At 37.4% G+C, this 27036-nt stretch overlaps 1 protein-coding gene across 3 annotated transcripts in view; it reads left to right on the top strand.

Annotated features, from left to right (window-relative positions):
- The window catches only part of LOC126236922 (ralBP1-associated Eps domain-containing protein 2), a 125048-nt gene that overhangs the window by 51449 nt on the left and 46563 nt on the right, over positions 1 to 27036 (top strand). For 2 of the 3 annotated variants that reach the window (XM_049946584.1, XM_049946586.1), the window contains 4 exons: positions 17310 to 17583; positions 22283 to 22361; positions 22465 to 22592; positions 24170 to 24231. In XM_049946584.1, coding sequence (XP_049802541.1) covers positions 17310 to 17583; positions 22283 to 22361; positions 22465 to 22592; positions 24170 to 24231 — 543 coding nt within the window. The remainder of the gene's footprint in view (positions 1 to 17309; positions 17584 to 22282; positions 22362 to 22464; positions 22593 to 24169; positions 24232 to 27036) is intronic. The other variant, XM_049946585.1, reaches the window with a different exon arrangement.

The raw sequence follows: 27036 nt of genomic DNA, 5'->3' as shown, positions 1-27036 counted from the left end.
CCAGCAGATCAGATGGTGTAAAAAGTGCAGGACATTTTCCTTCTCTTGCAAAGGCAACAAAAGGAAATAGTTTTCTACTTAGTTCCGGTGCACATAGAGTTCCGGGGAAATGAACTTGCTGATGCTGCTGCTTTTATTGACGGTAGACGGTATTTCATGATGCTCACCATATCAGGGTTGTATTTTCAGTTCTTATGCATGTATACAACTTGGTTGTTTTATTTATTAATTCATAATAGAGTTTCATCACACTTGTCTGTATTTAGTTCAAGCAATAGCACTGATGACTTGGCTGTTTTATACCTTTAAAAAATGTGGATTGTAGTAGAGCACGTCGGTGTCAAAACTTAGTTATGATTAAAAGGTTCATTTGGTTAAGTGGCACCTTTCTGAATTTGTGAAGTCCTGAGTCCTGTTTTTTCTAATTACAGTGCTAAAATCGGTGAAATGGCTGTGCTGCTCAAACAAATGACTGCTAGTGAATAGAGTGACCACCTACTTAAATCGAAAAAGTGGCCTTCACAGTTGTGGAGGAAAGCATAATTCTATTAAATCAAGTGATTGTGTAGCTTCTTGCCATGGCATTGTCAATGTTGATGCAAAGAAATTGAGGAAGGAATGACTTGAAAGAGTAACAGATTGTCAAAATATTATGAAGTGAGTCACTTTTGAACGTGAAAGAGACTGCTGCTTTTATCATAACTGTAAACAGTCCAAATTTTTAGTAGTATGCTAATGCAGAATTTCTCTTTTTATAAGTGAGCGTCGCACTCTCGTTTTATAATTCTGCTCAGAGACCTCACAGCATGGATTGGAACTGAAGAATTTTCAAGAGGAAAATAAGTAGTAGATAAGTCCACAGACGAGTGCCTTATGATGAGGTGAAAAAGTTAAACAAATGTATGCAGCCACCCATGTTCTGTATACAGGGTGTCTCTCCCAAGAGTGGATTGGTGCATTTTCTGTGGGTTTTCAGCAGATGTTTGCAATTTTGTTTTTGCACTGTGTAGCTGGAGTTACATGAACAAATAGTGCTCAAAACATCTTTAATGCTATGTGTTGTGATGACAGACAGCATCAGTTTGTTTCTTGTTACAAACAAAATGATTTTTTAAAGTGGAATTTTTGTACCCATTCAATAGAAGGATTCCAGATTAGTCTAGTGTGATATTTGTTTTATCAATTCCTATTAACAAGGACAGTAAAATTTGAAGAATAATCAGTATTCGAGCAGCGACAACACTGTTCTGACCCTTGATGACAGCTACCCCAATCACACAGTACTGCTGATTTGCTGCTGGATTGCTGTTTATTTTTCGTGTTTCGCTGCTCCTGTTAATATACAGGATAAAGTCCGGGAACACTTTCAATTATTTATTGCACAAGAACTGAACATTATATAGATATTATACATATGTCATTTTGAAGAGAAACATTGAAAGTTTTTTTTTTCCAAGTATACTGCCAAAACATAGTTTGGTAATTTGCCAATAATCAGTGCTAGTCACAAACATGGCCATTTCAGGTTTGGAGCGAGCTTTCTCTGTGTTGGAGTTCAGCAAAAACAAGTGTGCTACAGCTGTTCAATGGATGTTTAGAACCAAGTATGGTAAGAAGCCACAACAGGGAAGGCAATGTATCACTGGCACAAGAAATTCGTTACAACTTGTTGCTTGTGCCCAGCAAAGAGAAGTACACAGTCCAGTGTGAGTGAAGTGAATGTGGAGCACATATGAGAGACATTCATAAGGAATTGTTGTGTTGTGCATCCTGTGAGCTTCAAATGGATCCAGTGCCAGTGTGGAAAGTCCTGCAACATAACCTGTCTATGAAACCTTTCAAATTGGAGCTAGTGCAGAAGCTCAGTGATGACGACAAAGACAAGTGTTTTGAGTTTTGTTCGCAGTTGCAACAATCGAATGTGAATAGGGATGGCATTTTGATTGCTTAATTTTTAGTGGCAAAGTGAACAGGCACAGATGTTGAATCTGGGGTACAAGGCATCCACCTGAAATCATTGAATTTTAGTGTGTTTCTCCAGAAGTAAATGTTTTGTGTGCTTTGTCACGTCAAAAACTGTATGGGCCATTCTTCTTCGCCAAGAGCACTGTCACTGGATATTCCTACTTGGACATGTTGCAGCAATGGCTGATGCCTCAAATGCAGTCAGACTTTCCATTCATCTTTCAGTAGGATGAGGCCCCACCCCATTTTCATCGTGAAGTTCGTGGGTTCCTGAACACAGAGCTGGCGCATTGATGTATCGGCTGTGCTACAGAAGGGGACAGCTGTTTCATGAAATGGCCTCCCCGATCACCATATCTCACTCTGTGTGACTTCCTGTGGGACACATTAAAGATCTGGTGTAAGTACCGCCTCTACCATATGATGTAGCAGAGCTGCGGGAGAGAATATGGGGAGCAACTGCCACAGTCGACGATGCCATGCTGGGATGGGTATGCAAGAATTCAGTTACTGTATTGACATGTGCTGGGTCACTCATGGTTTGCATGTTGAATGTTTGTAAAAAAAAAAAAAAAAAAAAAAAAAAAAAAAAAAAAAAAAAAAAAAAAAAACCAACTAACTTTCAGAGTTTCTCTTCAAAATGCAACATGTATGACATCTGTACAATGTTTAGTTCTTGTGCAATAAATAATTGAAAGTGTTTATGTACACCCTGTATATCAATAAAACAAATATCAGACTACACTAATTTGGGAGCACTCTATCAAGTGGGCAAATACAATTCTGATTTAAAAATAATTTTGTTTGTATTGGAAAACTAACAGATGTTTTCTGTTGACACTAGGCATCGTGTGAAAAACATGATGAGCAGTAATTGTTTGGTTTGACTCCACCTAAACAATGCAAAAACAAATTTGTAAATATTTGCCAAGACACCAGAGAAAATGTGCCTGATGACTCTTAAGACAGAGTTCCACTATACTTGGCCTGACTGGTTAAGAATTCTACAGCAGTTGACCTGCCACAATAGCTTTAATCTTCGCTATGACTGAAAGGAAAAACAAAGTGAATAAACAGAAACATACAGACTGGATCAGAAATCATCAGACGATCTCAGTTTTGTGTTGATGGACAATTCTGAAGAAGACTAGGAGTAATGCAGTATGAATTCTGATGAAGCGAACCAAGCAGTTTCTCCCATGAATCCTCAGCTGCAATATTGGCAATAAGACAGTGAGGAAGACTTAGAAAAAAATCATTGATAAAACTGCTCTCATCGTGCAGTGTAACTAGAATGCATTCTGTGGATGAATGGGACCTACTGGAACAAGAACATATTTGTGATTATGTGTTGGACAGACTTTGAATACATTGACCTTAGGAAGCTAAGAGGCTACAGTGTCCCAAGAAAAGGATGACCTCATTGGAGAGGAGGCTGTATGTGGTATAATTGTCTTTGTTAATAAAACAGAACTTGTAACCTCTTCCCCTCATTTAAGACTTGCAGTCACTATCACAGTGTATATCCCATATAGGGTAACTGTATATGTCCTTGTACTAGATAAAGCATTCTACTAACTCAACATGAATATGGAAAGCCATTATAAAGAATTGTAGAAAATGAAGCTGGGCAATAGTAGCAATTATACTGAAGAAGTGGTGTCTGTATCACCACTTGGACACCACGTAGGCAAAGGTGGAGAGTTTCAACAGAAGTACCACCACTACTGATGTGTATCCAGTGCTGCACTCCCACCGTGCAACAGTGAAAACATTTGAGGTGAACTTCCGATCCAGTAGTAGAGTGTCCTATAACTGCCCCTTCCCCATGGGTGAGATGTATTCAGAACTGTCAGAGACTAGTGATGGGAGACAGTAATGGTCCCTTTCCTCAGACCAGAGAGGGACTGAACATGTCCCAACAATTGGAGAAGTGTCACCTTGATGTGCTGTGTGTGAAAGACCTTGGATTGAATGGTTAACTGTCATCTGGTCTGGACACATAAGGCTAGTCAGTTTCTTAATTGCTTTCATTGAGGGTTCAGGTGTTACAGATCAACTATAAACAACCTGATCCTGCTGAAGTCAGTTTTACAAATGACTTTTCTGTGAAGACAGTATTTAATTCACATATTTTGTATTGAAATAAAATACACAACACGACATAGAGGCACAATGTAATCTGATAGCTCCATCAGGGGGCTTCTGTGGCAAGATGCATACTTGTATATCGTAACAGTCCCCCCTCCCCCCACCTCGCCGAGGAGTCGTGTGAAGTTAGCACCCCTTTTTCAAGAAATATACATTTTTTTCACAGTTCTTGATAGATGTAGCATAGTTCTAGAGTTCTTTGTACAAAATTTCAATAGTTCTGCAGAATTTAGCGACGAAAACAATAATACTCGAAAAAATTTTCGTATCGAAAACATTCTTCGTCAATTTTCGCAAATTGTAAATAAGTACAAGAGTTCTGAGCACAGTTCTGAACAGAGCTCCAAGGGTTCTTTCGAAAATCCAAGTAACATTTTTTACTGCAGCTAATATTTTACGAGATAATTGCATTTTAATGAGAAAATCTTTTCACTTACTGTGAAGTTGGCACCCTTTTTTTCAGAAACACATATTTTTTTCAGAGTTCTTGATAGATATGGCATAGTTCTATAGTTCTTTGTACAAAATTTGAGTAGTTCTGCAGAATTTAACGAAGAAAACAACAATATTCGAAAAAAATTTCGTATCGAAAACATTTTTTGTCAATTTTCGCAAAAATTAAACTTCTACAACAGTTCTGAGGACAGTTCTGAACAGAACCCAAAGAGCTCTATCGAAAATCCCAACAACATTTTTCTATGTTTACAATAGTTTATGAGATAAATTGATTTAATGTGGGACACACTTTGTCTACGTAAAAAATAAATATATTCGTCAACAGTTCTTATGACAGCTCTGGACACCACGTGAAGAATTCTATCGAAAATCCTAGTAGAATTTTTTTGTGCAGGTAATAGTTTAAGAGGTAATTGCAACTTAATTAAGAATTCCATAAGAGCTCCTACTGTGAAGCTGGCACCCTTTTTTTTTTCAGAAATGTATATTTTTTTCAGAGTTCTTGATAGATAAGTCATAGTTATAGAGTTCTCCGTACAAAATTTCAATAGTTCTGCAGAATTTAGCAAAGAAAAGAACAATACTCGAAAAATTTTCGTATCGAAAATATTCTTCGGCAATTTCCGCAAAATGTAAATAAGTACAAGAGTCCTTAGCACAGTTCTGAACAGAGCTCCAAGAGTTCTTTCGAAAATCCAAGTAACATTTTTTACTGCAGCTAATATTTTACGAGATAATTGCATTTTAATGAGAAAATCTTTTCACTTACTGTGAAGTTGGCACCCTTTTTTTCAGAAACACATATTTTTTTCAGAGTTCTTGATAGATATGGCATAGTTCTATAGTTCTTTGTACAAAATTTGAGTAGTTCTGCAGAATTTAACGAAGAAAACAACAATACTCGAAAAAAATTTCGTATAGCAAACATTTGTTATTAATTTTCGCAAAAAGTAAATTCGGACAACAGTTATGAGGGCAGTTCTGAACAGAACCCCAATAGTTCTATCGAATATCCTAATTACAATTTTTTGTGCAGCTAACACGTTAAGAGATAATTGCAATTTAAGGAGGGAACCTCTTCACTTACTGTGAAGTTGGAATCCTTTTCTTCAGAAATATATATTTTGTCAGAGTTCTTGATAGAAATGTCACAGTTCTAGAGTTATTTGTACAAAATTTGAATAGTCCTGCAGAATTTAGCGAAAAAAAAACAGCAATACTTGAAAAAATTTTCGTATCGAATACATTCTTTGTCAATTTTCGCAAAAAGTCAATTCGTGCAACAGTTCTGAACAGAACACCAAGAGCTCTATCGAAAATCCTAATAATATCTTTTTGTGGCGATAATAGTTTATATGGTAACTGCTTTGAACGTAAACCCACTTTCTCCACAGAAAAAGTAAATTCGTTCAACAGTTTTGATGAACAGTTCTGGTTAACACCTCAAGACTTCTAGCAATAATCATAACAACATTTTTTGTGGTTATAATAGTTTGTATGGTAATCGATTAATTGTGGGGTACACTTATTCAAAAAAACATTATGTCTGTTGGTATGTTCTGATGCCAGCTCTGGATAGCATTGTAAGAGTTCTATCGAAAACACTAGTAACATATTCTGTGCAGGTAATTGTTTACGTAGTAACTGCCTTTATTAAGGAATGCTTATGAGCATTTCCTCCCGTGAAGTTGGAACCTCTTTTACGATAAATATACATTTTTTTCATAGTTCTTGATATATATGCAATAGTTCTAGATTTCCCTGCTCAAAACACGAATAGTTCTGCAGAATTTCGGGAAGAAAACAATAACTCGGCAAAATTTTGGTATGGTAAAAAATTATTTGTCAGTTTGGAAAAAATAAATTTGTATAACAGTTCTGTTGGCAGTTCTGGATAGCACCAGAAGAGTTGCATTGAAAATGATAAGAACATTTTTGTGGCGATAATAGTTTATACAATAATTGTTTTAATCTGATACCCACTTTCTCTACTATAGCATAATTCGTAGAATAGTTCTGATGACAGTTCTGAATATCACCCACAGAGTTCTACCAAAAACTGTAATAACATTATTTGTGACGATGACATATGAGATAATTAATGTGGGCATCACTTTTGTCATGTAAAAGTAATAAATTCGTACAAAAGGTCTGATGGTATTTCTTAATACGACCCTAAGAGTTCTACTGACAACTGTAATAACATTTCTTGTGGGGATAACAGTTAATGAGATAATAGCATTTTCGAGAGACCCACTTGGTCTACATTATAATAAATTGGCACAACCCTTTTGCTGACAGTTCTGGATAGCACCGAAAGAGTTCTTTTTAAAACCCTCATAATGTTTTTATGGTGCCAGTAGATTATGAAATAGATTGTGTGTTCACTCTGCAGTGGGTGTGTGCTGATGTGAAACTTACTGACAGATAAAAACTGTGTGCCGGACCGGGTCTCTAACCCCAGGCTATGACAAAGGAATATCGTCACAATATCCTTTTGTCCAGGAGTGCTTCTTCTGCAGTTTTCGTAGGACAACTTCTACGAAATTGGGAACGCAGGAGATGAAGTACTGTTGGAAGTACAGCTATGAGGACGATCGTAAATTCTCACTTTTATTTTGGAAAACCGAAAATCGAAAACCCGGATGTATATTCTACTAATTACAAAAAGTCTAAATGTTCAGCACTAAACAAATGCCAGTACACCTTCTTAAGACTGACTGTAGTAACTGTAGGTGGATGCGTGGGATGTGCACGCTTAGATGATTCAAGGAGAGAAGGCTCGTCAGTGCAAAACAAACAGATGGCTGAGAGAGCAGATACATTCACACGCGCCACTAACCAGATGGTGTCACACCTGTCGAGAATCGCACCAGAGGTACAATGAGCTATGGTGGAGTGCTGTTGGCGTGGTTACTGTGCAACTTACTTGATGGGCATCAATACACCGTTATATTAATGTACAATACTTGAGAAACAATGTCATTCACACACTCAGAGTTCCTTATCACTCAGTACTAGACTAAATTACCGGCCTAGTGATAAGCAGCCTATGTACCTCACTGACTACACATCTTCGTGTTATAAGAAAAAAAGAGAAAAATACCAAGGGACACAAAATATGAATCTGGATAAACCGGAAATCCGGATTACTGAGGACCAAATAAATGAGGTTCTTATTTACAAATTTCGAACTTCTTATTAACTTTAATACTGTATCCCCTCAACATAATAACACCTCTATCAGTCATGTATTGAATTAGGATTTAAACATACTACTTAGTTCGTTTGTACAATATATTCAGTAAATATACTTCCATTTCTATACATTGTAAAGACTTTTAACTCTCGCTGTAGTATAACTCATCAAACTTCCACACTTCCTTTCTAACTAGAACAAATGTTTGCAACAATATTAACGACAGCAATTTCAAATTTGTTCGTTACGCACAGCACATGTTTTTATGTATCCTAGCGTCTGGTGATGTTGCCACATAACTTTCATCCATGAGGGTCCTGGGCATATTTTTAGCTGTTAGTGGGGTCCTGGATGTCATGAGAGCTCAAAACAATTATTGTTTTACGTAATAGAATTCATCTGGTTCTTCCTGATTCTAAAAATATACACTTCATGTATGCCTTTCATTGTTGTATGATTCAGTATCGACGCTAATGCTCTCTTGATGAGATACGACCTGATTGCTCGTTTTTATCCACTGTGCCCTTTTGTATTTCATTTCAGCGATTAATTTATTTGTTTATCAACGTAGTAAGTAGTACAAAGCTAATCCAGAATGTAAACTGCACTTAAATTCTGTTTGAACTCTTTAATCGTCAGTGTCCGCTGTCTGAACGTCAAATATCAGATTAATACACTGCGCCTGGTTGCGTTATTTTATAGGAATTTTATTATTTTAAGTGGGAAGTACTAGATAATGTTGAAGAAATCCAAAGCATATTGTTCGAAGAGCATAATATTATTCAAAATTTACCTGTACCAATAGGTGCAGCCAAAGCAGCATTTTTGATGCTGTAATTACCTCATAGATAACGATATTTGTCTATTGTAGTTTTGTATTCCAATCAGAATTTTGAGAGCATCAAAGCCTCATTTCAGCGTGATAGAGGGGTAAAATCAATAGATGATATTGAATTGAAAGCCTTCATCAGTCTCTTGTTTTTAATTGTTGTTAACAAAAGTAACAGATAAAGCCTGGAAGATCTGTGTGGAACTGATGGTGATGGCATTGAAAAATTACACCTCGCAAATGAACATAAAACGTTTCAAATTTATTCTGGAGAACCTTAGATTTTACAGTCGCGCTATTCGTGATGAAAGGAGACAATTAGACAAGCTAACAGCTATTCGGGAAATATTTACTGTGTTTGTACGCAACTACCACAAATCTTACACCCTTGGAGAAAATGTTACAGTAGACAAGAAGCTGGAAGGATTCTGTGGAAGGTACAGTTTTTGCCAATATGTATCAATCAAAACAAACGAGTATGGATTCTTAAGTGTGGATTCTTAAGTATTTTACCTGTACAATTTGGAAATGTACGCTGTGTTGCAACCAGAAGGATTTACCAACTGAGCAATAAACATTTTGATGTTGTTCTGTGACTGTGTAAACCTGTATATCAGTCAGGTCGAAATGTGAAAGCGGACAACTGGTTTACTGGTACTGGAATGATAATAGAGCTATGAAGGCAGAATTTTTCTTTTGTTGGCATGATGAAGAAAAACAAGCGTGGAGATTTCTCTAGAGTTTGCTGTCAGTAAAAGAAGGGCTGCCCACATTTCCTTTTTTGGCTTCCACAAGACTGAACTCTAGTTTCCTCCGTACCTAAAAAGGGGAAGTGAGTGATCCAGGCATCACGTTTGCATGAAGATAATTCGATAGATGCTGACATTGTAGATAAACGGAAGCCATCCACTGTAAATTTTACAATAGCGTTAAGTGTGGTATTTTCACAGTGGATAAGCCGAATGCTTTGTACAACGCTGCAAAATGTGCGCCGCTGGTCAATGGTTATATTTTTGTAATGATCAGTACAGTTGGAATCTATGCACAAGTGATTTATTGTGGCAACGGTAAGAATTATATCAGAAGGAAAGGGTTCCTGAATCAGCTATGTTATACAATGTTGTTTTCTTCGCTAAATTCTGCAGAACTATTGAAATTTTGTACAGAGAACTCTAAAACTATGGCATATCTATCAAGAACTCTGAAAAAAGTATACATTTCTGAAAAAAAGGGTGCCAACTTCACAGTAAGTGAAAAGATTTTCTCCTTAAATTGCAATTATCTCGTAAACTATTAGCTGCACAAAAAAATGTTACTTGGATTTTTGAAAGAACTCTTTGAGCTCTGTTCAGAACTGTGCTCAGAACTCTTGTACTTATTTACATTTTGGGGAAATTGCCAAAGAATGTTTTCGATATGAAAATTTTTTCGAGTATTGTTTTCTTCGTTACATTTTGCAGAACTATTGAAATTTTGTGCAAAGAACTCTAGAACTATGGCACATCTAACAAGAACTGTGAAAAAAATGTATATTTCTCGAAAAAGGGGTGCTAACTTCACACGACTTCCCCGAGGTGGTGAAGTTCTCTCTGATAGATTTGAACAGAAGAATGGTGTCACTCAAGAAAATATTTTTAGTGTAACCTATTCTACTGCCATCAATAGCACAAATTCCACAGTATGAAGAATATTCAAATGCTCCTTAATTGTGGACAGTTTCACAGTTTTTTGTTCCTTCTTAAAACCTGCAATAGCAGCATGCCAATAACTAACTGCAAGCAGGTTTTTAAAATGGAAACACACAAAAGTTTTTTAGTTTTCTACAGATGAGTGTGTTGTTGTTGTTGTGGTCTTCAGTCCTGTGACTGGTTTGATGCAGCTCTCCATGCTACTCTATCCTGTGCAAGCTTCTTCATCTCCCAGTACCTACTGCAACCTACATCCTTCTGAATCTGCTTAGTGTATTCATCTCTTGGTCTCCCTCTACGATTTTTACCCTCCACGCTGCCCTCCAATACTAAATTGGTGATCCCTTGATGCCTCCGAACATGCCCTACCAGCCGATCCCTTCTTCTAGTCAAATTGTGCCACAAATTCTGCTTCTCCCCAATTCCATTCAATACCTCCTCATTACTTATGTGGTCTACCCATCTAATCTTCAGCATTCTTCTGTAGCACCACATTTCGGAAGCATCTATTCTCTTCTTGTCCAAACTATTTATTGTCCATGTTTCACTTCCATACATGGCTACTCTCTATACAAATACTTTCAGAAACGACTTCCTGACACTTAAATCTATACTCGATGTTAACAAATTTCTCTTCTTCAGAAACGCTTTCCTTGCCATTGCCAGTGTACATTTTATATCTTCTCTACTTCGACCATCATCAGTTATTTTGCTCCCCAAATAGCTAAACTCCTTTACTACTTTAAGTGTCTCATTCCGTTCAACTGCTTTTCCAAGTCCTTTGCTGTCTCTGACAGAATTACAATGTCATCGGCGAACCTCAAAGTTTTTATTTCTTCTCCATGGATTTTAATACCTAATCTGAATTTTTCTTTTGTTTCCTTTACTGCTTGCTCAACATACAGATTGAATAACATCGGGGAGAGGCTACAACCCTGTCTCACTCCCTTCCCAACCACTGCTTCCCGTACATGCCCCTCGGCTCTTATAACTGCCATCTTGTTTCTGTACAAATTGTAAATAGTCTTTTGCTCCCTGTATTTTACCCCTGCCACCTTCAGAATTTGAAAGAGAGTATTCCAGTCAACATTGTCAAAAGCTTTCTCTAAGTCTACAAATGCTAGAAATGTAGGTTTGTCTTTCCTTAATCTATTTTATAAGATAAGTCGTAGGGTCAGTATTGCCTCAAGTGTTCCAACATTTCTACGGAATCCAAACTGATCTCCCCCGGGGTTGGGTACTACCAGTTTTTCCATTCGTCTCTAAAGAATTCATGTTAGTATTTTTCAGCTGTGTGTATGTCAATTTAAACCATTATTATTGTCTTTTTTAATTTACCTGTTTTAATACATGGGGATAATTACCTAAAGTTTAAAGATTTGGTTACGTTTATGAGATTTACATTCAATTTTAAGTTGTCATGGTTGCGACACATAAGAGACCCGTAAGCACAAGACATCTTGAAGTGCCTTACTCATGAGTTTTAGAGAGCAGGCAGGGCACTTCCATCCCAGTACTACAAAACCTTCTGAGAGATCCAACAAGATTATGGATGCTTTGTAAAATCGACTTACCCAAAGATCATGGACACTTTTATTTTTATATTGTTAGATACTTATCACTTGAGCATTTCTCAGTGCCATTACTGGTTTTGAACAGTCAGTGATCATCTTCAAACTACAAACACATGTTGGAGCTGGTTTTTGTTGTGTTGTCACAATACTTTGACATTTGACAATGATCATATTGAGGAGATTATTGATAGTGAAAGTAAGTACACTGAGGTGGCGAAAGTCATGAGATACCTCGTAATGTCATGTCAGACCTCATATTGTCCAGTGTAGTGCACCATCTTGATGTGATGTGGCATGGGGCAACAAGTTATTGGAAATCCACTGCAGAATTATTGAGCCATGGTGCCCCTATAGCCGTCCGTGATTGTGAAAGTGTTGCCAGTTCACGATTTTGTACAGAAACTGACCTCTCTGTTATTCTTCTTCTTCTTCCTTGCTCTACTGCTCTTTGTGGGCCTTGGCCTGCTGTAGTATATCGCTCTGTTAGTCTCCATCTGTCGTCTTGCTTCTCCATGCTCTGACACAAATAATTTTTAAATCTTTTTGCACGTCATCCAAGTATCAAAGTGTTGGTCTTCGCCTGCTTCTTTGTCAGACAGCAGTGCTGTTTGGTTTGGGTACTAATGTTATACATGAAAAACATGGGCAAACCATTTCAGGCAGTTTATTTTAATGAACTTTATGATTCCAGACTGTTTATATAATATTTAAAGTTCAAAATTTTATTGTCTGCTCAACGCTCCACCTTCATTAGTTGCCCTGTAGATTTTGCATAACACCTTTTGTTCAAAACATGCTATTAGCTCTCCACACCTTTGTATTAGTGTCCAGGTTTCTGAGCAATATGTTGATACAGGATGCATTAAAGTTTCATACAGCTGACACTTTGTTCTTCTGGACAGATTTCTAGACTTAAATTGGAGGGCCAGCCCATTATAGCATTTATTAGCTGTGTGGATGGGCCACTTTATTTCCATACTAATATCATTCTGTGATGTTATCAGTGTTTCTAGATACACAAATTCACTAACAGATTGCATCTGGTCGATTTCTAATATTGTATTTAGTTCTGGTTTATTATTCACTGTATTTTGTTTTACTGTGTTTATGTTCACTTCAAATCCCATTTCTGTTGCTGCTACCGCCAGTACCCTAGATGTTTCTTCAGTAGCTAGTTGTGTTCTTGCAAGAATATACTCATCATATGCATTGGCGAGAAGCTTCACCATTCTGTTGTATATTGTGCCTGTTGTGTTGATTTGAGCTGTCCTTACTATCTTCCCCAGTACTATGTTAAAAAGCATGCATGAGAGTGCATCTCCTTGTCTGAGTCCACAGTTTCAAAATTTGATGTTAATTTTCCTTGTGCTTTTTTATTCCAGTCTCTGATCACAAATGATTTCTTTAGACGGTGACTGGTCTGTCTGTAATGACCATCCTCAGATCTTTTTTACACCATGTCCTAAAGTGATACGGCCATAATGGCATCGTCAAAACATATAAATATAATCAGCGTAGCATCGTCACATAGATTTAAAATATGATGTAGAATAGGCCACATCGTCCACATAATGATTATTGCCAACTAGCTACTGAAGTACAGTAGCATCCAGAAACCTGTTTGCCTACACCCTCCCTCATATCCTACCATCAGCTCTTACCAACTGAAATCAGTATTCATCTGAACAGGCCACGATTTTCCAGTTGTTTAGTGTCCAACTAATTTTGTCATGAGCCCAGGAGAGGTGCTGCAGGCAAAGTCGTGCTGTTAGCAAAGGCACTTGAGTGGGTCGTCTGCTGCCACAGCCCATTAATGCTAGATTTTTCCACACTGTCCTAATGGATACATTCCTCATACATCCCACATTTATTTCTGCAGTTATTTCAGGCAGTGTTGCTTGTCTGTTGGCACTGACAACTCTATGCAAAAGCTGTTGCTCTCAGTCATTAAGTAAAGGCTGTCAGCTAATGCATTGTCTGTGGTGAGAGGTAATCTCTGAAATTTAGTGTTCTCGGCACACTCTTGGCACAATGGATTGTGAAATATTGAATTCCCTAATGATTTCCAAAATGGAATGTCCTACCCGTATAGTTCCAACTATCATTCTGTGCCCAGAGTATGTTAATTCCCATTGCGCGGCTGTAGTCATATCAGAAACTTTTTCACATGAATCGCCTGAATACAAACGACAGTTCCAGCAAAGCACTGCCCTTTTAAAGCTTGTGTACGCAATACTACCACCATCTCTATATGTGTTTATCACTATCCCAAGGGTTTTGTCACCTCAATGTATGTCAAAAAGTATTGCAACATAAATTTGCCATGGTACTACTGTTTTTATGAGTGGTTTTGAAATGAAACTGCTGGTGCAGTTTGATATAAATTACCATTTTAGGCTTATTTTTGTTTTTTATTTAGAAATATAATTTATTTTAGGCATCATGAGCTCATGGAAGTTTCGAGATGAGGCATTCTGTCAAGGAAACATGTAAAATTGCTTTCAAATATGTCTCATGAAATGATGGTTGGTTGAAAACTGTATGTCCAAGTGGTTCCACAGTGAAACCACCTTCTTAAAACAGTTGTTTATTTTATGCCAATTCTTCTATTTGTTGCTTACCATGATGACAAAGGCAGTTTTATGAAAAATTTTAAAATTAAATTTCTTTTCCTCCACTTTTTAATGCTGAGCTACATACAAACTTGACAGTATCTGTGTATTTGTGCTGAGAAATGTATTGCTTATTATGACTAACTATATGCCATTCAATCTACACATTATATGTCAGAAAACAAATAAGCACAGAATGTCCAGGATGCAAACATGTGCCTACGAAGGCTTCAGAGAGAGGTGTCATACTGCTGAGAACCAGAAAACATGCGATTCAGGTAAAGAAATTGGCAGGTGTTGCAGCCAAGCAGGCATATACTGATAATCCTGTTTAGTGTGCTGTTTCCTAAACACTGTCACCTCAGTATTGATTTACAAGTGTCCTCTGTCAGTGGGAAGGAGGTGGTCAGGAAATTAGGGAGAAACACGTGTGGCATATCCTCTTCCAACTACACAGACAAGATGAAGTCCCACTTGCACATCTAAGGATAGGGCATAACCTGATTGCTTTCCTGAGAGGAACTTACAGTGCTTGTGTCATACATATTTAGAGTGCCACGTTTAATTGATTGTTTTGCATTCAGAAAATAGGGAACAGCTTAATTTGCATGTAGATGTTGCCACTATTTTAGCAGACAACGAGGTTATAGTAGCACAAATTTTAAGATTCAATGAAATCCCCGACATACTCCCTAAAAGACGAAGCGGGGGTTCTTAGTGCGTTATCAGGGTGACTGGCTTATCTGTTTTTAAGTGATTGGCCAGTCACACAATCCTCAGTTATTACCTTACAGAAAACACACACACACACACACACACACACACACACACACAACCAACTGTACAAAGTGGTGAGTGTGCAGGAACTTAGTAAATGTTGGTGGGCCAATTGTAGAGCATTTTTTGACACTAACATGGAAGCTGTTCATTGAAGCTGATGCCAATCTACTGGCTAATGATAAAGTGCACTTTCATTCGTCAGGCAATGTCAATAAACAAAATTTTCAAACTGGTCTGCAAGTGGTCCTCGACAGATGCTTGAGTGCCTGCTCTGCAGTGAATATATAATTGTTTGGTGCTCTGTCATTGATCTTGGAATTATAGGCTCATACATTCTTGAAGAAAGCAGACTCAGGCAGGCACAAGAAAGTGACAATATCTTGTGATCATTCTCTACAACTGCTATGCAACTTCCTGGAGTTGACATCAATGACCTAGGACATCCTGCTATGTAGTTCTCAAATGATTGTGCCACTGCAAACAGAGCCAGGATGTCAGTGGGCCTCCTTAGATAAATGTTTGCAGAGTGTCTGGTTTCGTCATGGGGTGATGTTTTGTAGCCAGCCAGTTTCCCCATATCACCCCTTGTGTGTTTCTTGTATGGATATAACTCCAGGCGTGCATCTTCAGTCATAAGTTGTGAACGCTACATGACCTGAATGCATCTACCTATCATAAAATTGAGGCAATATCACAAGACATGGCAAGGAAGGTCATTTAGAACTTCAGGGAGAGACTTCAGATGTGCATAGAAATAAACACTCATCATTTGGATGACACCCCTTTTCAAAATATAGTATGTATGTGTGTGTGTGTGTGATGTAAATGGCTGAAACTAATCTTTCAAGCTGTGCATTAAATTTGTGGATGTCAATTTTTATTCTTATTAATCTTTAAAGTTTGGGAGTTATTTCTGCTACATCTTGCATTATACAAATTTTCTCAAAAGTGTGAGCTAACAGTAGAAAATTTAGTTCTTTACAAATATCAACTTGCACTTATCCATCCATTAATAGCCACAGTATGCTGACTATAGTAGAGTTGGTAAAAGAAAATACCCTACAGCTAGCAGTGCTGTTGTCAGTTTTTCTCTGCAAAACACCAATGGCTGGAGGCAAAAACAACAGTTGTGTATGGAAGTGAAAGGACGTTGAGGAGTTGCTGTAGAGATATATACAAAATCACCTTTTATGATTAGTTGAGGTAGACATGCAAAGAAGCTGTGCCAAGTACTCTGGAACTGTCAGTGATCTTTTCTGACTGTGCTATAGTGAATATTGTTTTCTCTTTCTGACACTGAGTTTTTATAAACGCACTGAAGCAAATGGAGAAACAGGTTCATGACATTTGTATGGAGTCAAAACAACAGTGTATACAGTACTGTCATTAAAATCACAAAACCAAAATATTTAATAAATAAAATTTGGATATAAAATCATGGCGATAGTAGTTATGAATAAAACAGGAATACTCAAAAGAGCAAGGAGCACCAATAACATCTGAAGTGTACTATCAGACACTGGGGAATCTGAGACTTGCCATTCAGAATCGATAACATTGGGCCTCAATATCAAGAATTATCTAGTTTCAGTAATGTGCACATCCACACATTACGACCCACACTATCCAAGCAATCAGAACTTTGTATGTGAACATCCCTTAACGGTGATACTTACTGCATGATGAGAAGTGCCTTTTCCCGGTTTTCATGAAATGTATTGCTTTTCATTATTCTGAAAGAAATGAAGAGTGCTATCAACTTCAGTTCTAGGCTGGGAAAAATACCATGTGGCAAAATTCTATACAAGATGTTAAAAAGGGTATGTTCCACTATGTCAGGTATTTGAAGAGTAATGGTGAACACACAGAAAATGTTGTCTGTATGGGTATTAAAAACCCCCTCCTCCCGCCAAGCCAGCTGGCTCTAACTTTTAAATATGCCATGTATGTAATTAATTCTTAGAACCACAAATATGTGAAAATAAAAGTATTAGTTTATGCCCCTTCATATTACAATGGCAGCTGTTGAGTAACTCTCTTTACATTTTTGTTTAGGATCCTAAAATTCTGCATCCTGTAGCTTTGAGAGTCACACCGGAGTCACAGGGTGTCAGTGTGGTTGCGGCAGTTGCTAGTGCAGCAGTTGAAGAAGAACCTTGCAGATCACCACGAAAACCATCTGAACCACAAGCCATTCCATATGAACAATTTGGTGGAAGTGCAGACTCAGGCAGCCCCAAGAAAGTACTCTCTACTACTGTGACGCACACAGATGCAGCACCAGCGGAAATTCGACCCATTCAGAGGCCACAAGCAAAGAAACCAGCAGGTTTGTAAAAATCTCAAATATTATTGGTGAAATACATATGATTTTGATTTCTTTTCTCTAAGAGCTCCAGTTATTCTGCCTTTATTAACTGTAATAGTTACTTCTTAAGTTTTGATTTTATCCTGAAGTTCAGCATTTGTTTAGAACCTAGTAGTAGGATGTAGCAGGTATGAAAGGAAGAATGAAATATTAAAAAGTATTAATTAAGAGGTTTCATGAGGAGCTAATATCATGCTTTTGTCTTGTATAGTGTCAACAAAATCAAATAATGGGAAAGTCCAGGATGGAGTAACAACAGTATTCTAGTAGTAGGATGTAGCAGGTATGAAAGGAAGAATGAAATATTAAAAAGTATTAATTAAGAGGTTTCATGAGGAGCTAATATCATGCTTTTGTCTTGTATAGTGTCAACAAAATCAAATAATGGGAAAGTCCAGGATGGAGTAACAACAGTATTATGGAAAGGATAGATGATAATATTAATACCCCCCCCCTCTCTCTCTCTCTCTCTCTCTCTCTCTCACACACACACACACACACACACACACACACACCTGGTGTGAGAGTTGTTGTTGATGTTATTGTTATTGTTGTTGTGCTGTGAGAATTCTACTTCTGAAGTAAGACTTTGTCTGAAAGCTGAAAATATTCCTTTTTCACTGTGCCTGTCTGCAACTCAGCACTTGCTGTATGTGGTGAGCAGCAATGTATCCTTTCCATAATATTGTAGTGCCAACAAAGAAAGTGAAGAATTACATGAGCGGAACTTTGGTGTTGGTATTTTTTCAAATTGCAGAACACTTAAAACAGCAAAAGGCAAATAATAAGTAATAACCATCCAGCTTAGCTTCATTCGGGAAGCATTAAGTATCTAAGACCGCACTATTTATGGGATACTGTGTAGAGTTATGAATAAAATTCAGAGAACAATGCTAAGTAACTGAATGTCCTTGTTTGTTATAACGTGTGCAATATAAGCAGCAGCTGCAAGGAAAGTTGAGAGAGAGAGAGAGAGAGAGAGAGAGAGAGAGAGAGAGATTTAGTATGTATCTGAAGCTGGCTGAGATGGCACAAAAATAAGAAAAAACTTGTATGAGGTACATGTTTAGCTCATATTAAAGCACTTCTCTTGTGAAGCTTAGTGTGTGTCGTTAAGATTCATTGCTGCTATTCTTACAAGGAGAGGTTCCCAGCAGTGAGATTGACTTTTTGGAACTGTATATACAGTAATGTAGTTAGGATCCCACGTATCACACTCTGCAGCCATTCACTCTGATGGGCCCTCGTTCATGAGTAATCATTGAAAAAAGGAATTTAGAATTTTGCGTGACACTCAGTAGCTTTAAAAATGGAGCATGGTATAGACTGGCTGTGTGGTGTAATGAATTGGGTAAAACCTTCATATGTGAAAGTTTTGGGTTTGAATCTCATCAGGTGCTTTAAATTTTTTACTTCTAAATATTTATTAAAATAACTTTGATCATTATTTTTATTCAATTAATTGGTTTAAATATGATTTTTATTACTTTGTCACATCATTTTACTCACCATATGGACTTTTTCATTTGTTATCATTTTTTCTTTATATCTTCTTTCCCCATTCAGAAATTTTAAATATCTGAATTTAATTATGAAACTTCCTGGCAGATTAAAACTGTGTGCCGGACCGAGACTCGAACTCGGGACCTTTGCCTATCGCGGGCAAGTGCTCTACTGACTGAGCTACCCAAGCACGACTCACGCCCTGTCCTCACAGCTTTAATTCAGCCAGTACCTTGTCTCCTACCTTCCAAACTTCACAGAAGCTCTCCTGCGAACCTTGCAGGACTAGCACTCCTGGAAGAAAGGATATTGCGGAGACATGGATCAGCCACAGCCTGGGGGATGTCGTGCTTGGGTAGCTCAGTCGGTAGAGCACTTGCCCGCGAAAGGCAAAGTTCCAGAGTTCGAGTCTCGGTCCGGCACACAGTTTTAATCTGCCAGGAAGTTTCATATCAGCGCACACTCCGCTGCAGAGTGAAAATTTCATTCTGAATTTAATTATGTTTATCTATTATAGTATTTAAATATTTGGAAATGCCAATCTATCAGTTACAAAACAAAAGATGAAATTTGTTCATATTGACTGTGCAGTAGTATCAAAAATGTATTTTTTGTTAAGAGGTGTTCCGGTTGCGGGGATGGTAATCATCAGACAGACATTTAAAACGTAGCCTAGATTCCTATTGTACTATGGACAAAATAACAACAGATGAGACCTGACTGAAAGAAGGTATTGTAAGTAAAATGAAATTCAAGCAAAATGAGGAATAGAAATAATGGATGCAGTAAGGTGGATGAAAAAAATAGGATGATAAAAGATAGAAATTAAATTGAAATTAATACATAAAATTAATTAAAATCATGTAAACAAAGATTTCAAGGAGAAAAAGAATGATATAAGGAAACATGAGAGCAAAAAAAGATTGGGGTGATTAAAATGGTGTGACAAAGTAATAGAAATAAAAAATTACATTTAAACCAATTAACTGAATACAACTAATGATCAAAGTAATTGCAATAAAGATTTAAAAATAAGAAAATGCTGAGTACTTAATGATGATATTCTAACCTACAACCTTCAGCATGTGAGGCCCTTACCTTGTCCATTAAGCCACACAACCAGTTCATACAGCAGTACTTTTTTAAAGCTAATGAGCATCACACAAAATTCTGACTTTTGAATACTCTCAAACAAGGGGACAACAGGGTGAATGGCTGCAGGCTGTGATGTCTGGTATCTTAACCTACATCACTATGTAGATGGCTTCAAACAGTTGATCCCGCTGCTGGAGACATGTCCATGTTAGTTGTGGCACGCAAAGAATCATGTCAGCATGTAGGTTTGATTCAAGTAAAGCAGAAAGTTGAAAGCTGAGTCATCTGCAGTGCAGCTGAAAGAACATACTGTATCCAAACAAAGCAAAGTTGCTGAAGTAATTTTTCAGAAAACATTTTACTTGAAACATAAAAATAAAAACAACAAATGTTTTGGATTTATTATGCAGTTTTTCTCAAATGATTGCAGTGGAACTATTGGCTAAAAAATTTAATTATTCAAATTCTAAGTGTCACATCATGGCCTTATGATGTGGTGGATATCTTTTCGTTGTCATCACTCATACTTACTACAATACTCAAAAGTTGAGTGCCTCACTGCCCACTGTTCAGAGAGTTTGCAGTGAATAAAGAGTGCAAATTGCAATTGCTAATCTAAGGGAAGCAGAAATTGGTCTGTCACTTAGGTGACTTTCATGTCCCTAACCATTTATCCAACTGGGGAAAGACGAGCCACAATGTAACATGGAACCCGAGCCACATTTTTTTCCCTGCAAATCTCCAAATTTTAGAATCTTAAGCATGGCTGCATCAGCATCTGTGCAATGTAATATATGGAATAACAACAGCCACCAGTTGTGGAAGTAAAGAGCTTTTGACCTGGTTCAACACATATAAATGGGCCTTCTTCAGAAGTCTTATTACGTTTTACATACTGATCATGACGTGCTGCCAGTAGGCATAGTCATAATTAAAATTGACAATTGTAAAAATAGCAGCCTGGCTTTTTCATACATAAAATAATACACATTTAGAGTGTCAATTGCACGTTTATCTGTTACTGGTGACACACACCACAACTGCTGGCTGTTTTTATCCCAAATATTGGAATCTCCAAATCGTTGAGAGGTGAATGCCAAGTTGTTAAATCCATGACTTAATATGTAAATGACTTCCTTGGATACATTTTATGAAATTCATTGCCAAGTTGTTGTATTTCAGAAGAGTGGCCACTGAAAAGAATGAATGTCATAAACATAATGTTTGTAAACCAAAAGTTTCTTGCACAGGGATGAACTATTCCTGAAATACAGTGTATTTGACAAGAATGTTGGCCCATAAACCTGCAATGCAACTGCCCATTGCTAATCTATCATCTTGTTTGTGAAGAGAATTAAAAAAAGAAATTATTATGAGAAGTAAGAACTCTAAGTAACATAATTATTCCTTTCATACTTTGCATTAAACTTAGCCGGCATTACGTTAAATGCCTAGGCAGACTCTTAAATAAGATGCATTTCATACCCTTTGTAAAGCTTTTTGGTTTCTTTATACTGCTTAGGCATTCTGTAAAATATCAGATTTCACAGTTTGCCAGTAGCAACCGTGTTGAACCAGTCTTGGAAGGAAGAGAGAAAGAAAGGAAGTGTAAACATGAAATTAGAAATTCTTTTTAGAAGCAACAAAGTGCTTGGATACATACATGCCATTATTTGTTTCCATTTTCTAGCATATTATACTACTTAGTTTGTTTCACAGTGTGGGAAGAAGAAATGGCTTGAATATATTTAGAACTGAAGTGCAGTGTTATGGTTTGAAATATGATCTTAATTATTTATACTTTTTGAAACTGTTCTGTTTGCATAAGTAGTTAAATTGCTGTACGTTCAGGGAAGATGTTATACTGCTGTAAAAATCATTGTCACAAGTTAGCTTCCATGATACTATTTGCAGTATGTGTTATGACCTGGGATAGCATCTAATCTGTGACTTAATTTCCTAATTGGAACAAATTCTGGCAGAATCACTTCAGCCACCTCAATTTTCTTGACCTCCAGCTGTGGTATGGAAACATTTTCAAATAAATATATTGTTTGTGCAGCTCCGGGACCTGGAGCAATACCCCCTCCACCACAGCCAGCTGTCATCCCAACCTCTGAAGAAGTCAACAGCATACCTGGGTGAGTCATCAGACTCTTCTTTTTGAAAATTTTCATCGAATTTAGGTAAAGGATAAACATCCATGTGAAATAGTTTACAAGTTTCTTAATATTTTCTCCACAGCGCCCAGTCTGGGCCAACCAGTCTTCCATCATCTCAGATAGGGCCCAAAAAGGAGCCTCCACCTCCTCCTCCACCTAGACCTTATCGTACGCATGCAAGGAGTTCATCTTTGGACCTCAACAGGCTGGGTATGATATCTGTATTGATAATCACTAATTCTTTTCTACGGTCTTCTATGGAATTACCATCTCTAACGTATTTAACTTTTCATGCTGTTGGTATCATTATAAATACTTTATTCATTTAATTGCTGGAATTTTGTGTTAATTAATAAGGCTATAAAACTATCATTATTTGTTGATGAATGAGTTTTGTAGAGCTGAGATGATTATTCAGTTTGTTTCCAAGTTTGGAAGTAACAGATAAGGTGTAAAATAAATCTTCTTGTGGTGCACAAAGCACTATTATTTCACAAACTATTGAAATGAGTAGTGACCCTTCATATGTTGCATTTATTTATGCTTCATGCATGTTGTGCAACTGTTACTATGGTTACAATTAGACCTCCAGAGCTTCTAACCCATTTAATATCACACTTAACAGTTTATAGGTTTTTATTGAAAATTAATTGTTGATCAGGTGGAATTTTTAGGCCCTCCTTGTTACAGCCATTTTTAAAGTATTTTTCCAACAGTTACACTGTCTTCATTCTGAACCTTACCTCTCATCCCCCTCCTTTTTTTTTTAATGAAACATCAAACAAGCTTGAACATTCTTAAGATTTCATGTATAAATGTTAATATTTACAAATGTTAATACATTTTATGAATGTAGAAAATACATGGGAGCACTGTAAAAGGATATCAGATGCCAGTCCTGGTAATACATGAGAAACATTTTATCGTACTCAGTTGAAGTCAATATATAAACCTGGCATACTGTTAAAACTTCTCACACATGTGCATTGTGGCATTTAGTGTGTTAAAAGATGAGAAATTTGATATCTGCTGTTTTCAGACCATTTTTTGGTGATGTACGAATGCACCTGCTCTTCTTCTCCTCCGCACAACCCAACACAATTACCATCACTTGTCCCCCCCCCCCCTCTCTCTCTCTCTCTCTCTCTCTCTCTCTCTCTCTCTCTCTCTCTCTCTCTCTCTCTGTCTCTCTGCCATTTGACCTCTGGTTCCTTTTCCTGCATTCTTTGTTCTATTCTACTGTTGTTTAACAGGGACAGGAATCCTAAATAGTGTGTGTATTTATTGTAAGGGGTCAATTTGCCTCCTGTATGATCCATGAATGTTTGTCTCTCCAGAATAAATTAAATTCTGGGTTGAATGAATGATTTTCATAATAATTTAGAATTATGAGATTGAATAGTAATAACTTAGAGCCCACTGTTGTATGCAGAATGTCCCAGTAGGAACAGTCAATATTCAAGGATATTGACAGGAACAATCATTTGAAGCAAACTACTCCAGTACACGTGGGCTCTTAAAATGCATGCATTAAGAGCTCTGAGCACTTGCTTTGTTGCTGTGTAACATGTCTTCTACTGAAAAAGTGCTCATTCCTATTAAGATACGTATTTTAGAGCCTGTGTTTACTAGACTTTTTGCTTCAAATGATCATTCCTGCCATATCCCTGAACATTGAACGTTCCTCCTTGGATGCCCTGTATAATTGTCCAGTAAATAAATTTAGTTGAGTGTAGATCTGGTTGAAAAAATATTTAGATGTGATTAAGTATTTACCTTTGTTTCAGGTAAATCTGGTGGCCTGTTAGGTATTCCTCCAGTTGTACCTCCTCGTGTATCCCCAAGCACGGTAATTAATATTATATTGATTTCTTAAATTAATAGATTGAATTTATCAATGTCTTTAGTCATTAATCAGTCATAATTTGTTTTATTTATTTTAGAAAAAGAGAAAAAAGTGTAAGGAAAAGGATTTGGTCATAAACTGGTCTTACTTATCGCTGGCACCCTCCCCATGAGATCCACATTCTCAACTTATAGTCCACTCACTACATTCGCAGTGCCCCTGCCATTATACCCATTACTCGCGGCAGACAATCCACAGAATCCCGTAATAGTTCATATTCTTGAGGAAAAAAATCTCGTATCGCAAAACACCTAGTATCCAGCGCACTTTGGTCTATCGATTATTCATATTATTTTGAAACGCATCCCTGTTGGTTTTTTAACATGTTCTAGGTATATTTCTGAATGAATAAGCTGATTTTTGAATGCGTGCATAGTGTATGTCGTGTCTCTGCCAGGGGAATCCCGATCGCATCTAGAATTAAAACTTTCATGCGGACAGAAGCAGATGGGGCTATATGAGCTGAGCGGAATAAAGCCAAACGAGAGAATGCCGATCACTGCCTGATTATGTGGTTGATTGGGTTTGTGAATGATCAACGTTGTTATAATTACTAGCAAAATCCATAGATTCATACTACCAGAGTGGAAATAAACAACTAACAGGAATAACAAATTACGTATTATCTTCTTTGCGTATCCAAGAAAATGAAATTTTGACAGTAAATTTTTGACCAGACCATTATACTAGCAAGGGCCAGTTGTACAGTCCCCGGTAGCAGCCACGTAAGTTTTATTCTTGGATTAATGCAGAAAACGCTTTGTATGAACACATAACACCTAACCGGAGAACAACCGCAGGATAACTAAACCGGTGATTGTGACGGGGGAGTGAAGTTAACCAGAGAATAAGTTTTGACACTGGCAGGAATAGTTACATAATTAGTGATGACAAGATCGTTTTTCAGAAGAGGAAGGAGAAGAAATGGGGTCATCACTCCAATTATGGTAGAATATGACGATTCCAAATTTATATAAAAAGTTCGTACTACTACTTTTTGATCTCTTGTTTGAGAAGCTGGAGCATATTAATGAAATGTGAAACTATTTCCGAACATAAAGCTTATTGCTTGTAGTAGGTCTAATTGGCACTTGACATTGGTACTTTATGAATTATATTGTGTTATAAAAATGACCATTTTCCAGTTTGTGTGTATGCGCTACTTAACAGTGATATTGTTATTGGCTGACTACATCATGTGTCCTATGCTCTGAATATCCACTGTCATCGGCTGACGAGACCACGTAAATGAGCTATGACTGGCTTACAAAAGCGTATCACAATCTCGATTTCAACGCTTTGGAAAGTAACATGCGATGTTTGGTGGGATTCGAATTTATACTTTCATAATATGAAAATAATGCAGTCTACATGTTGCTGCACATCAAAGATCTTTCCAAAATGTGTTTCTATTTTATTTATTTATTTTTTACTGAGTATCGTTTTCTAAAGGGCTGGGAAGTCCTACACCGGTGTATAAACCATAATCATTCAAAAGATTGATAAGTTTTACAGTTCTGAGGAAAAGTATACTGTCACTTAACACGGAAAAAGTGTATTTTCACCCGGGACAAAGTATATTTTTAACTGGGAAATCCGGGAAAAATCCGTGAATTTTTTTTTTCTTGTTCGCATATACACCCTGTGTAGAATGTCCCATAACTTAAGTAAGAGCTGTGTTTTTCCCAGGGAGTGGTTGGTTATGGGCGCAGCAACCCAGCATTTCCTGAGCTAAATGGCCAGTGCGACCAGACCTCTTGTACCTTAATCTCTGACATGCTACTGGGACCATTGTTTGGCATGGCAATGGAACGTTGTGTGTTTCAGGGCTTGATGCCTTGTTTTCACAGATGAACCACAAGGGTGTACTGAATGCCTGTGGAAGTAAAACAGTCTCTTAGTGGTCAACCTCTTGGGCACCTGACAGTGGTACAGGGCTTGACCAGGTATGCGGGGCTCTGCCCAGGTCGACATTTGTGTCCCTAGCGGCATGTGGGACCTGTATGGAGTAGTTACCTCAATTCACATCTGCTCCTGAGAGGGTGGTGTACTATCAGGTAGTACCCACACCCACTCAAGAGAGAGAGGTCAGTCAGTCAGTCAGTCAGTCTGCCTGAAAAGTAGTTCCCAAATTATAGCTGCAGGACACTAGCCTGCCATAACACTTACATTATGATTGAGAGATCAGGGGAAACCTTTAGAAGGTATCCTCTTTCTATCTTCACAAGGCATTGGAGGGTATTGCTGGGTTCCTAAAAAGCATTAAAAGACTTTGTAATGGAACACTTGCAGTTGAAACTGCCATATTACACAAAGTGCCTAAGCTTCTGGAATGCAAAGCCTTAGGTGAACCAGTTGTAGGTGATGTGCATAACACCCTTAAATTTTGTAAAGTTGTGATTACCTGCTCCAGTATAATGGAGATGGACCCTGAGGAATTATGTGAAGAATGAAAAAACATGGACATCAAAGCAGCGCAGTATTAAATGAGGTGATTTAGCAGAACATTGGAGAAGCTTGCAACATTTATTCTAACTTTAAACACTCCAGACTTACCTGAACATACTTGCAGGCTATATCCATCTTAAAGTTCAACCATTTTATTTCCAACCCAGTGTGATGTTTCAAATATCCAAAATTTGGTTTTACCACTGTGGCGCGTAACAGGAGGGTTACATGTGGAAATTGTGGAGCCTAAGCTCACGTCCGGCAACTTCTGTATACTTCCTCTGAAATGTATAAACTGCT

The sequence above is a fragment of the Schistocerca nitens genome, chromosome 2 (assembly GCF_023898315.1).
Source record: "Schistocerca nitens isolate TAMUIC-IGC-003100 chromosome 2, iqSchNite1.1, whole genome shotgun sequence".
In the NCBI taxonomy this organism is placed as follows: Eukaryota; Metazoa; Arthropoda; class Insecta; order Orthoptera; family Acrididae; genus Schistocerca; species Schistocerca nitens.
The sequence above is the reverse complement of the archived record's forward strand: the minus strand, read 5'-3'. Positions and strand labels throughout refer to the sequence as shown.